The sequence below is a fragment of the Pelophylax lessonae genome, assembly GCF_965119305.1.
Source record: "Pelophylax lessonae genome assembly, chromosome: 2".
Lineage (NCBI taxonomy): Eukaryota > Metazoa > Chordata > Amphibia > Anura > Ranidae > Pelophylax > Pelophylax lessonae.
Window position 1 is genome coordinate 547,684,467 of NC_138769.1, and position 13,385 is coordinate 547,697,851.

Genomic DNA, 13,385 nt, shown 5'->3' on the forward strand with positions numbered 1-13,385 from the left:
TCAAAAAATCACACAGGTGATCAAATACCACCAAAAGAAAGCTGTGTTTGTGGGAAAAAAGGACGTGAAATTCATTTAGGTACGACTGCGCAATTGTCCGTTAAAGTCACGCAGTAAAAAATCGCAAAAAAACCCCTGGTCAGGAAGGGGGTAAAATCTTCCGGGGCTTAAGTGGTTAAAGAACTGACAACATAGCAGTTTCAACCGTTTACATACATATATTTACAGTATATTGTATTGTAAGCATATTGCTTTACAAATCATAATAGGAATGCATGTATTTAATATAGATATAAAAAATAATGAATTTATTCATTATTCGTCTCTGCGGACGTGTATGAGATGTCTGGGATTGATGGTCCTGTCCAGGTGGGACGGGCGACCTCAATCTCTGGATCTTCAAATCTCATTGAGTCATCGCACCAGAGGAAACCTTCTGTGGTGGCTCCAGTCCCCGTTGGTGTCCGGGGGCAAGTCGTTTCGTCCGATCTCGTGGACGGTAATCACCACGGATGCCAGCCTGTCAGGCTGGGGTGGAGTTCTGGGCGTTCTGTCCGCCCAGGGGACTTGGTCGGAGGGGGAGTCTTCCCTTCCGATCAACATTCTGGAATTGCGTGCGATAAGTCTCTGTCTTCATCGCTGGACGGACCGGCTGCAGGGTTGCCCGGTTCGGGTGCAGACGGACAATGCCACGGCGGTGGCCTACATCAACCACCAAGGGGGCACCAGGAGTGCCCGAGCGGCTCGAGAAGTGGCCGACATTCTGTCTTGGGCCGAGACTCATGTCCCGGCGATAACGGCGGTTCACATTCCGGGAGTGGAGAACTGGCAGGCGGACTATCTGAGTCGCCAGACCCTGGATCAGGGGGAATGGTCTCTCCACCCGGCTGTCTTCCAGATGTTGTGCGCGAAGTGGGGTCTTCCAGATGTGGACCTGTTCGCGTCTCGCCTCAACAACAAGGTGAAGAGGTTCGTGGCAAGGACGCGCGACCCTCGGGCAGACGCGTCGGACGCGTTAGTGGCCCCGTGGCATCAGTACAGGCTGATGTACGCGTTTCCACCGATTCAGTTGCTGTCCAGGTTCCTTCGCAGGTTACACTCGGAACGCAACACGGTGATTCTTGTGGCACCGGACTGGCCTCGCCGGTCCTGGTACGCAGACCTCGTGAATCTGGCGGTCGACGCCCCGTGGCGTCTGCCTCTTCGAGACGATCTACTGTCTCAAGGACCGATATACCATCCTGCTTTACAGTCGCTGGCTTTGACGGCCTGGCTGTTGAGACCGAGGTCCTGAAGGAGAGGGGTCTCTCTCCAGAGGTCGTTCATACTTTAATCAACGCGAGGAAGTCTTCCTCAGGGAAGGTTTATTACCGTACTTGGAAGGCCTATTTTGCCTGGTGTGAGTCCAGGGGGTTTTCACCCTGCACGTACTCGGTGTCCCGTGTGCTGTCTTTCCTTCAAACGGGTGTTGATCAGCGTTTGGCGCTGGCTACGATAAAGGGTCAGGTGTCTGCTCTGGCCGTTCTGTTTCAACGTCCCGTGGCTTCCAACCCATTGGTTGGCACCTTTGTTCAGGGTGTGCGGCATCTGGTTCCCCCTAGGCGGGATCCTCTGCCCCCTTGGGACTTGAATCTCGTTCTATCTGTGTTACAACGTGCTCCTTTTGAACAGATCAGGGAGATCTCGTTGTCTATGTTGTCCAAAAAGGTCGCCTTTTTGGTGGCGATCACTTCGGCTCGCAGAGTGTCGGAGCTGGCGGCTTTGTCCTGCAAGTCTCCGTACCTGGTTATTCATTTGGATAAGGTGGTCTTGCGACCTAATCCTTCGTTTCTTCCGAAACGAGTTTCGGAATTCCATCTTAATGAGGATATTGTCTTGCCTTCGTTGTGCGCGAAGCCTAAACATCCAAAGGAGGTGAGATTGCACTCTCTGGATGTTGTTCGGGCGATAAGGGTTTGCCTTAAATCGACTGAGTCTTTTCGAAAGACGGACTCCTTGTTTGTTCTTCCAGAGGGTCCTCGGAAGGGCATGGCGGCTTCGGCCTCTACCATCGCCAAATGGATCAGGCAGACCATTGAACAGGCCTATGCTTTGCAGGGGAAGGTTCCCCCTGTGCCTGTGAAGGCGCACTCTACTAGGTCTCTGAGTACGTCTTGGGCCTGTCGTCATGGGGCTTCTGTAGCCCAGGTGTGTAAGGCGGCGACCTAGTCGACCGTGCACACTTTCACAAAATTCTACAAAGTAGATGTTCAGGCATCAGCGGATGCTTCCTTTGGCCGCAAGGTTCTTAGTGCGGCTGTTCCCTAGGGTCCCTTGTTGGGGACTCCTGGCTGTTGGGATAAGTTTTATATCCCCTGGTTTTTTGTCTTTTCCTGGGTTGTTGCTCCTGTTGAGCACTTGTTTTTTGCTGTTGCCCAGCTGGTTTCCTTCCTTTGGTAAGGTTCCTTCCTTGATGCGGAGACTGCGTTGCCTTTCGGCGCGGATGCGTTTCCCACCCCTCATGTTTGCACTGCTTTGGGACGTCCCCATATGTGACGAATATGAAGAGGCGGCGACTGTCGGAGGACGTAAGAGAAAACGGAATTTTTGTAAAATCTTACCTGTAAAATTCCTTTCTCTGAGTCCTCCGACAGTCGCCGCCCCCGCCCCTCTTTTGGGGTTTGGTTGTATACTCTACTGCTATTCCACTAAAACTGAGATATGGTTGCAGGAAGTAGGAGGGTATTGACTGAGGGGACCACCCCTTGAGGGTGGGATATGTTAAAAGCTTTATTGTTAACATATTCTGTTGCCTAGCTACTCCTTCGGAGCAAAGTCTAATACCCCATATGTGACGAATATGAAGAGGCGGCGACTGTCGGAGGACTCAGAGAAAGGAATTTTACAGGTAAGATTTTACAAAAATTCCGTTTTTTTGTTTGCAGGCAGCATTTTGGAAAGACAATTATTGTACAAGTGCTAATCTCATATAAAGTATATTTTTACAACCCTGTTGTTGACTGAATTAAGTTTTCATTTCAAATGGTTAAATTTTTAAAGCTAAACAAAGTTTTTATGTGAACAGCTAGTGCACAGGTTCTCTCTGTATAAAGCTTAATGCTAAAAGAAAAAGCCAAAACTGCAGCTGTTGATCACTTTGTAATTCTGAGTATTCTGCCCTGAGTTACAATGAGAGTGTGTGTGCATATATGTGTATATATATATATACATATATATATATACAGTATCTCACAAAAGTGAGTACATCCCTCACATTTTTGTAAATATTTTATTATATTTTTTCATGTGACAACACTGAAGAAATTACACTTTGCTACAATGTAAAGTAGTGAATGTACAGCTTGTAGAACACTGTACATTTGCTGTCCCCTCAAAATAACTCAACACACAGCCATTAATGTCGAAACCGCTGGCAACAAAAGTGAGTACATCCCTAAGTGCAAATGTCCAAATTGGGTCCAAAGTGTCAATATTTTGTGTGGCCACCATTATTTTCCAGCACTGCCTTAACCCTCTTGGGCATGGAGTTCACCAGAGCTTCACAGGTTGCCACTGGAGTCCTCTTCCACTCCTCCACGGAGACATCACGGAGCTGGTGGATGTCAGAGACCTTGCGCTCCTCCACCTTCCATTTGAGGATGCTCCACAGATGCTCAAAAGGGTTTAGGTCTGGAGACATGCGCTACCAGTCCATCGCCTTTACCCTCAGCTTCTTTAGCAAGGCAGTGGTCATCTTGGAGGTGTGTTTTGGGTCGTTATCATGTTAGAGTACTGCCCTGCAGCCCAGTCTCCAAAGGGAGGGGATCATGCTCTGCTTCAGTATGTCACAGTACATGTTGGCATTCATGGTTCCCTCAATGAACTGTAGCTTCCCAGTGCCAGCAGCACTCATGCAGTCCCAGACCATGACACTCCCACCACCATGCTTAACTGTAGGCAAGACACACTTGTCTTTGTACTCCTCACCTGGTTGTCGCCACACATGCTTGACACCATCTGAACCAAATAAGTTTATCTTGGTCTCATCAGAACACAGGACATGGTTTCAGTAATCCATGTCCTTAGTCTGCTTGTCTTCAGCAAACTGTTTGCGGGCTTTCTTGTGCATCATCTTTAGAAGAGGCTTCCTTCTGGGATGACAGCAATGCAGACCAATTTGATGCAGTGTGCGGCGCATGGTCTGAGCACTGACAGGCTGACCCCCCACCCCTTCAACCTCTGCAGCAATGCTGGCAGCACTCATACGTCTATTTCCCAAAGACAACCTCTGGCTATGACGCTGAGCAGGTGCACTTAACTTCTTTGGTCAACCATGGGAGGCCTGTTCTGAGTGGAACCTGTCCTGTTAAACTGCTGTATGGTCTTGGTTCCTGTGCTGCAGCTCAGTTTCAGGGTCTTGGCAATCTTTTTATAGCCTAGGCCATCTTTATGTAGAGCAACAATTTTGTTTCAGATCCTCAGAGAGTTCTTTGGCATGAAGTGCCATGTTGAACTTCCAGTGACTAGTATGAGAAAGTGAGAGCGATAACACCAATGTTAACACACCTGCTCCCCATTCCCACCTGAGACCTTGTAACACTAACGAGTCACATGACATCGGGGAGAGAAAATGGCTAATTAGGCCCAATTTGGACATTTTCACTTAAGGGTGTACTCACTTTTGTTGCCAGCGGTTTAAACATTAATGGCTGTGTGTTGAGTTATTTTGAGGGGACAGCAAATGTACACTGTTATACAGGCTGTACACTCACTACTTTACATTGTAGCAAAGTGTAATTTCTTTGTTGTCACATTAAGATATAATAAATTATTTACAAAAATGAGAGGTATGTACTCATTTTTGTGAGATACTGTATATATAAATCAACACTGATTATGCCATTTTAAAATGTAAGCAATACAGTGCATGGTGGGTAAACAAAAGTTTCCTTTTTTTTTTTTTGACAGACTGGATTCGTGACCATCGAGCCCCTACACCTGCTGCAAGTAGATTAAACAGTGATGATTACCCTGTATATTGGAGCAACCTGAGCGCACTGAGCTGTATCCAGGAACAGCATAAATATCATATCACTGAGCAAATACATCATGGACAGTTAATGCGCAGAGGGCCAACAGATTTTCCATTAAAAAGGCGCCATAAGCAGTCATTGCAAAATGTAAATGTACTGACACATATTAATGATGGTGCCCACTACCAACATTCCGTGCCTGAATTTACCTTTAATGACATTACAAGGTCAGCTTATCACACAGGAACTGTGACAGAGTTATTAAACAAGCCAGTGATCTCTAGTCTGCCCTATAGCAGCATGGAAGACAGCATTGCAAAGCTGCAGCGAAGGATACAGGATAAGATTCACAATGTGCTGCTGTCACCTCACAGCATCCCAGAAGTGTCAAAAAGAATTCCCCTGCAGCAGCTTGCTCTTGGTAATTTACTTTCTTTAATATTCAGTATATCCTAAATGCATAATCTGATTTAAAAAATCAATTCGATACCTGGGGAAAAAGGTAAAGAACTTGGGTACATACAGTACAAAACACAATACATCATAATAACCAAATAGAATCAGAAATATCGTTTTCATGTATCAGTCAGAATATATCTTTTATGCACAGTATCTAAAAAAAATAAAAATAAAGAGGTACTTGCATTAACAAAGCATAGGTTTACTTTTTACCTAGAAGTCAATGAAATATTTCCTGTCTTCTATATATTACAGTAAATAGGAGGTGCATTTCAGATTGAGGCCCGCTGTCAAAATCCAACCCTCAAGATAAAAGGATGCTCATATTTACTTGGAGTACAGTCTCATTAAGCAAGTGTGAACATGTTAGATGTCATATCACTTCCTTTCAGTAGTGAGGCTAATACAAAGGTGATGTATTTATTTCCTATTTAGCTCTGCAGGAATAGATCACTGTTTCTGCAGAGCTGCATGGGAGGGATCTATTCATTAATCTATCCCTTAAAAATAGGGATGCACCGAAATGAAATTCTTGGCCGAAGCCGAATAATAATGAAATGCTTGGCCGAAGGCCGAATACCGAACGCGGTGTTTCAAATTTTTTAACATAAAATATGCCCATTAGCGTGCCCCTTAACATAAAATATGCCCATCAGAGTGCCCCTTAACATAAAATATGCTCATCAGAGTGCCCCTTAACATAAAATATGCTCATCAGCATGTCCCTTAGCATAAAATAAGGGGCACGCTGATGGGCACATTTTATGTTAGGGGGCACTCTGATGGGCACATTTTATGTCAGGGGGCACGCTGATGGGCACATTTTATGTTAGGGGGCACGCTGATGGGCACACTTTATGTTAGGGGGCATGCTGATGGGCACATTTTATGTTAGGGGGCACTCTGATGGGCAAAACAAAACATTTAAATCAGCATTGCTCTTAACATAAAATATGCCCGTTAGCGTGCCCCTAAAATTAAATATGCCCATCAGAGTGCCCCTTAACATAAAATATGCTCATCAGCATATCCCTTAGCATAAAATAAGGGGCACGCTGATGGCCACATTTTATGTCAAGGGGCACTTTATAGGGCACTCTAATATAATTAGCATGGCAAGTGGCAACAACATATGTCAGTCTGCACACTAATGCTTGTGCAGCTGCCAGCTACCGTATTCTTCTCCCCCAAATGTGCTCAGCTCCACATCACATACCTCAACTGCAGCCAGAGCCAAAAGCCGCGAACAGGGGGGCGGGGCGTGGACCTAGTGTGAAGGAGCCGCCAGTCAGGAGCAGGGGGCGGGACGCGCGCGTGACGTCACACCCCCTACTCGCGGCCGGACAGGACGGCGGCGTGTGAGAAGGGAGCCGTCAGGGCGGAAGCTACAGAGGATCATTGCATACATTATCAGAGGGTTACTTACTGCAGAGGACATTTTTTACATAGATCATAATAGAGGACCGCGAGCCGCAATGAGGAAGGTGAGCGGTCAGGGCGGAAGCTACAGAGGATCATTGCATACATTATCAGAGGGTTACTTACTGCAGAGGACATTTTTTACATAGATCATAATAGAGGACCGCGAGCCGCAATGAGGAAGGTGAGACATTGTTCGGCTCAAAATTATTCGGCCTTTTGATTTATTCGGCCGAACACCGAAAGTGCCATTTTCTCTATTTTCGGCCGAATAATGTTCGGCCGCCGAATATTCGGTGCATCCCTACTTAAAAACAAATAAATAAAAAAAAAATCCCCATGTCCATGGCAGATGACCTGGATGACAAATGCATTTACTGCAATTGCATTAAATGCTTACACCGGGTCATTTGGAGTTTTAACAAATACAGACCTGTTAAAAGCCAGCATGCTAATTTGTGCCTATGCAAACTAGGGCTGCAACTAACGATTATTTTCAATTGATTAGTTGGTCGATTATTGTTTTGATTAATCGGATAATAACCTTAAAATAAAAGTGTGGTTTATAATTTAGCTAATATGTAAAGTTAAAAAAAGGCAATTTATTCCTAAATATCTATACGCAGTGGTAAATATAAATAACAAACTGGTTATGGAGCAAAATCTCTAATCCACTCTAAGAATAACAGACAGAAGAGATATACTGTATATATATTATAAGAGGTTAAATCTGGTAAATACCATCAGACTCAGAGATCAAATTTTTTATTTAAAGAAAAAAAATATTTTAAATAAATTAAAGACTGGTTTGCTGATTTTCAGACAGAACTATAATATATTATGTCTGACAGACTCCCTTGTCATAGGCAAGTGGCTTGATAAAAGCTACCTGCTCCTGCAATCACTTACTGTAGATACAAAACAAAGAAAGGGCGCACCAGCCTAGCGCATTATCCTCAGCGAGTTTATTGATAATAAAAAGATAAAAATCAGCTACTCACAAACATGCGTGAAAATCAAGCACATCAATTCCATAAAGCAGCATCATTACAGGAGTCCGATATCTCATGAAAGCAGAGGGCTGACGCGTTTCGAGGCCGTGCCTCTTCCTCAGAGCCTGGAGGCCATGACCAAATCCATGGCTTAAATATGGTAAACCAGGCCTCCACATGACCCTCAGAGATGTGGGAGGATATACCGCCCATATGGGCGTGGCTACACAGTTAATTGCCCAAAACATAACAGATTTTAATTAGTAAGTCCTATAGATCCACTTGCTCAACTGGTATATTAGCCAATCAACAACATCTTCCTAACTCATTTTAAATTGTACATAAAAAATTATTAAATTACTATACATTATAAATAATACATTGTGAATAGTACAATAAAATAATACAATACACTATTCAGTCAGTACATGCACAACACCGGGGGATAAAAATCAATGTAGGCCATGATGGTTCACAGTTATTACTGATCCTAATCAGAATGCTGCCAGTGTGCATCATAGATCAATACCTGCAGGGGTGTACTGAAGTAATGTATAGGACAAATGTACTAAACTGTAAAAACCTCAGGGGCAATCTGATGGACCCCTCATTGATGTTTACAAGGAATGCAACATTTACCTGGGGGACCGCCCGGCCACGTCACAATGCCCATCATTGTCGAGGCATCGCTAAAGCATTGCACCAATCGTTACCCATTCGGCAGTGGGACGGCGGTGGAACGCACACCGCTCATCCCGGAACTGCCATGCGTTCCACCGTGTGACATCACTTCCGCCCGTCCGAATGGTACCGACTTCCGCTCCGTCTAAACATCCGGGCGGGGAGGCGCAACCACCGGATCCGGAAAGGAGGGGAAGGCTGTCCAAACAAAGGCTGACCACTCCATCCTGACAGCAGTCCCAGTACACGCAACATACTGTCCCCACAGTGCACCCGCAATCACCGTGAGAGGAAAACGAATGCTCCGCAATCACTTATGCTGGCCATACAAAAACAATGTCTTCCTTCAAAAGAATGTTCATTTTAAGAACAATCGTTCTATTTTCTAATCATAAGTGGGGTCAAATCAAAGTTTGTTTTCGACCACAGTGATGGGAAAATTTGAAGGAGCAGAATAGAAAACTTCTTGGTCAAAAGAATTTTCAGACAGTGTATGTGGTTTTCGTTCAGAAATTACATTGGTTTTAAAATTGAATGTTAAAAGCAAGTGAAATTTTCAAACAACATCCTTTCATTCAGCGAATGTACAAAGATTTTTCGTATGAATATTGTCGTCCGAAAATCAATATGTGTATGGCCAGCATAAGGCTTGGTTCACACCTATGCAGTTTGCTGTTTCTGCAATGCTTTTTGCTGTACATTTTGCGTATGCGATTTTGCTGTGATTTGTGTTTTGCATTTATATGCTTTTTTTTTGGCCAATTTGTTGTTGAGCGGATTAAAAACGCAAATCACACCAAAAACACACTACATGCTTTTCTGCACCTGCTCCATTGAAGTCTATTGAACCAAAAAAGCAAAAAAAAAAAGCACAGTTTTGCATTGAAATAAGTAATTTACCCTTTCCAAATATGCAGAGGCAGAAAAAGAATAGATGTGAATGTGTCCCATAGGAAACTATGTTAATTCAACTGTAGTCGTTGCTGCAAAAAGCACCAAAAAACGTAAATGTGTGAACCAAGCCTAAGACGTTTAGTAGCAGCAACATCCTTTTTTTGTATCACCTGTCATAATAGGGTTAAGTTGATTTTAAATTTCGTGGCATCGACACATCTCAAAAAGGTTGGGACAAGGCCATGTTTACCACTGTGTGGCATCCCCTCTTCTTTTTATAACAGTCTGCAAACGTCTGGGGACTGAGGAGACAAGTTGCTCAAGTTTAGGAATAGGAATGTTGTCCCATTCTTGTCTAATACAGGCTTCTAGTTGCTCAACTGTCGTAGGTCTTCTTTGTCACATCTTCCTCTTTATGATGCGCCAAATGTTTTCTATGGTGAAAGATCTGGACTGCAGGCTGGCCATTTCAGTAGCCGGATCCTTCTTCTACGCAGCCATGATGTTGTAATTGATACAGTATGTGGTCTGACATTGTCATGTTTGAAAATGCAAGGTCTTCCCTGAAAGAGACGACGTCTGGATGGGAACATATGTTCTAGAACTTGGATATACCTTTCAGCAGATGTGTAACCTGCCCATGCCACACACACTCATGCAACCCCATACCATCAGAGATGCAGGCTTCTGAACTGAGCGCTGATAACAACTTGGGTTGTCCTTGTCCTCTTTAGTCCTGATGACATGACGTCCCAGTTTTCCAAATAAAACTTCAAATTTTGATTCGTCCGACCACAGAACAGTTTTCCACTTAGCCACAGTCCATTTTAAATGAGCCTTGGCCCAGAGAAAACGCCTTTGCTTCTGGATCATGTTTAGATATGGCTTCTTTTTTGGCCTATAGAGTTTTAGCCTGCAACGGTGAATGGCACGGTGGATTGTGTTCACCGACAATGTTTTCTGGAAGTATTCCTGAGCCCATCTTGTGATTTCCATTATAGTAGCATTCCTGTATGTGATACAGTGCCGTCTAAGGGCCAAAGATCACGGGTATCCAGTATGGTTTTCCGGCCTCGACCCTTACACACAGAGATTGTTCCAGATTCTCTGAATCTTTGGATGATATTATGCACTGTAGATGATAACTGCAATTTTTCTCTGAGAAATTCCTTTCTGATATTGCTCCACTATTTTTCACCGCAGCATTGGGGGAATTGGTGATCCTCTGCCCATCTTGACTTCTGAGAGACACTGCCACTCTGAGAGACTCTTTTTATACCCAATCATGTTGCCAATTGACCTAATAAGTTGCAAATTGGTCCTACTGCTGTTCCTTATACAGTGCATTGCGAAAGTATTCGGCCCCTTGAACTTTGCAACCTTTTGCCACAATTCAGGCTTCAAACATAAAGATATAAAACTGTAATTTTTTTTTGAAGAATTAACAACAAGTGGGACACAATCCTGAAGTGGAACGAAATTTATTGGATATTTCAAACTTTTTTAACAAATAAAAAACTGAAAAATTGGGCGTGCAAAATTATTCAGCCCCCTTAACCACTTCCCGCCCGCCCTATTACAAAATGACGGCGGGAATGTGGTTGAGTTATCCTGACCGGACGTCATATGACGGCGGCAGGATAACACCGCTCTGGGCGCCCCCCGGGGGCGCGCAGAGCGGCGATCGGTGATGCAAGGTGTCAGTCTGACACCCTGCATCTCCGATCTCGGTAAAGAGCCTCTGACGGAGGCTCTTTACCATGTGATCAGCCGTGTCCAATCACGGCTGGTCACATAGTAAAACAGGAACAGCCGTTGATCGGCTTTCCTTAGTTCGTGCCTGACAGGCACGAGTAAAGGAGCGCCGATCGGCGGCTCCCCTGACAGGGGGGGGGTCGGCACTGGTAATCAGATCATTGATTACCAGTGCAGACCCTCAGGGGGGGGATCTGCCACTAGATCCACCAGGGATGCCCACTATGACCCCAGGGATGCCCACTATGACCCCAGGGATGCCCACTATGACCCCAGGGATGCCCACTATGGCCACCAGGGATGGCAATCAGGGCTCAGGGAGCCCCCCATTGCCCTCCCCATCAGTGATGCCCACCAGTGTCCTCCCTATCAGTGCTGCCCACCATTGCCATCCTTTAGTGTCGCCCACCAGTGCCCATTATTGCCCACCAGTGCCGCCTATCAGTGCCCATTAGTGCCCATCAGTGCCGCCCGTCAGTGCCGATCAGTGCCGCCCGTCAGTGCCCATCAGTGCCCACCAGTGCTGCCTATCAGTGCCCATTAGTGCCCGTCAGTGCCACCTATCAGTGCCCGTCAGTGCCGCCTATCAGTGCCCATCAATGCCGCCTATCAGTGCCCAGCAGTGCCGCCTATCAGTGCCCACCAATGCTGCATATCAGTGCTACCTATCAGTGCCACATATCAGTGCCTATCAGTGCCGCCTATCAGTGCCGCCTATCAGTGCCGCCTATCAGTGCCACCCCATCAGTGCCACCCCATCAGTGCCACCCCATCATTGCCTCCTCATCAGTGCCTGTCAGTGCAGTCTCATCAGTGCTCATCAGTGCAGGAAAAAACTTATTTATTTACAAAATTGTATAACATAAACAAAAAAACTTTTTTTTTTTTTCAAACTTTTCTGTCTTTTTTTATTTGTTTAGCAAAAAGTAAAAATCGCACAGGTGATCAAATACCACCAAAAGAAAGCTCTATTTGTGGGGGGAAAATGATATAAATTTGGTGTAAGTACAGTGTTGCATGACCGCGCAATTGTCATTCAAAATGCAACAGCGCTAAAAGGGGAAAATTGGCCTGGGCGGGAAGGGAGGGAAGTGCCCTGTATTAAAGTGGTTAAGTTAATACTTTGTAGCGCCACCTTTTGCTGCGATTACAGCTGTAAGTCGCTTGGGGTATGTCTCAGTTTTGCACATCGAGAGAATTTAATTTTTGCCCATTCCTCCTTGCAAAACAGCTTGAGCTCAGTGAGGTTTGATGGAGAGCGTTTGTGAACAGCAGTTTTCAGTTCTTTCCACAGATTCTCGATTGGATTCAGGTCTGGACTTTGACTTGGCCATTCTAACACCTGGATATTTTTATTTGTGAACCATTCCATTGTAGATTTTGCTTTATGTTTTGGATCATTGTCTTGTTGGAAGACAAATCTCCGTCCCAGTCTCAGGTCTTTTGCAGACTCCATCAGGTTTTCTTCCAGAATGGTCCTGTATTTGGCTCCATCCATCTTCCCATCAATTTTAACCATCTTCCCTGTCCCTGCTGAAGAAAAGCAGGCCCAAACCATGATGCCGCCACCACCATGTTTGACAGTGGGGATGGTGTGTTCAGGGTGATGAGCTGTGTTGCTTTTACGCCAAACATAACGTTTTGCATTGTTGCCAAAAAGTTTGATTTTGGTTTCATCTGACTAGAGCACCTTCTTCCACATGTTTGGTGTGTCTCCCAGGTGGCTTGTGGCAAACTTTAAACGACACTTTTTATGGATATCTTTAAGAAATGGCTTTCTTCTTGCCACTCTTCCATAAAGGCCATATTTGTGCAGTATACGACTGATTGTTGTCCTATGGACAGAGTCTCCCACCTCAGCTGTAGATCTCTGCAGTTCATCCAGAGTGATCATGGGCCTCTTGGCTGCATCTCTGATCAGTCTTCTCCTTGTATGAGCTGAAAGTTTAGAGGGATGGCCAGGTCTTCGTAGATTTGCAGTGGTCTGATACTCCTTCCATTTCAATATTATCGCTTGCACAGTGCTCCTTGGGATGTTTAAAGCTTGGGAAATCTTTTTGTATCCAAATCCGGCTTTAAACTTCTCCACAACAGTATCTCGGACCTGCCTGGTGTGTTCCTTGTTCTTCATGATGCTCTCTGCGCTTTAAACACTTTACCACTGGAGGATTTT

The 13,385-nt window shown here is 45.0% G+C and overlaps 1 protein-coding gene across 1 annotated transcript in view; it reads left to right on the plus strand.

Annotated features, from left to right (window-relative positions):
* LRRC63 (leucine rich repeat containing 63) overlaps positions 1 to 13,385 on the plus strand; it is a 117,767-nt gene that overhangs the window by 52,062 nt on the left and 52,320 nt on the right. The window contains exon 5 of the mRNA XM_082246813.1: positions 4,948 to 5,433. Coding sequence (XP_082102939.1) covers positions 4,948 to 5,433 — 486 coding nt within the window. The remainder of the gene's footprint in view (positions 1 to 4,947; positions 5,434 to 13,385) is intronic.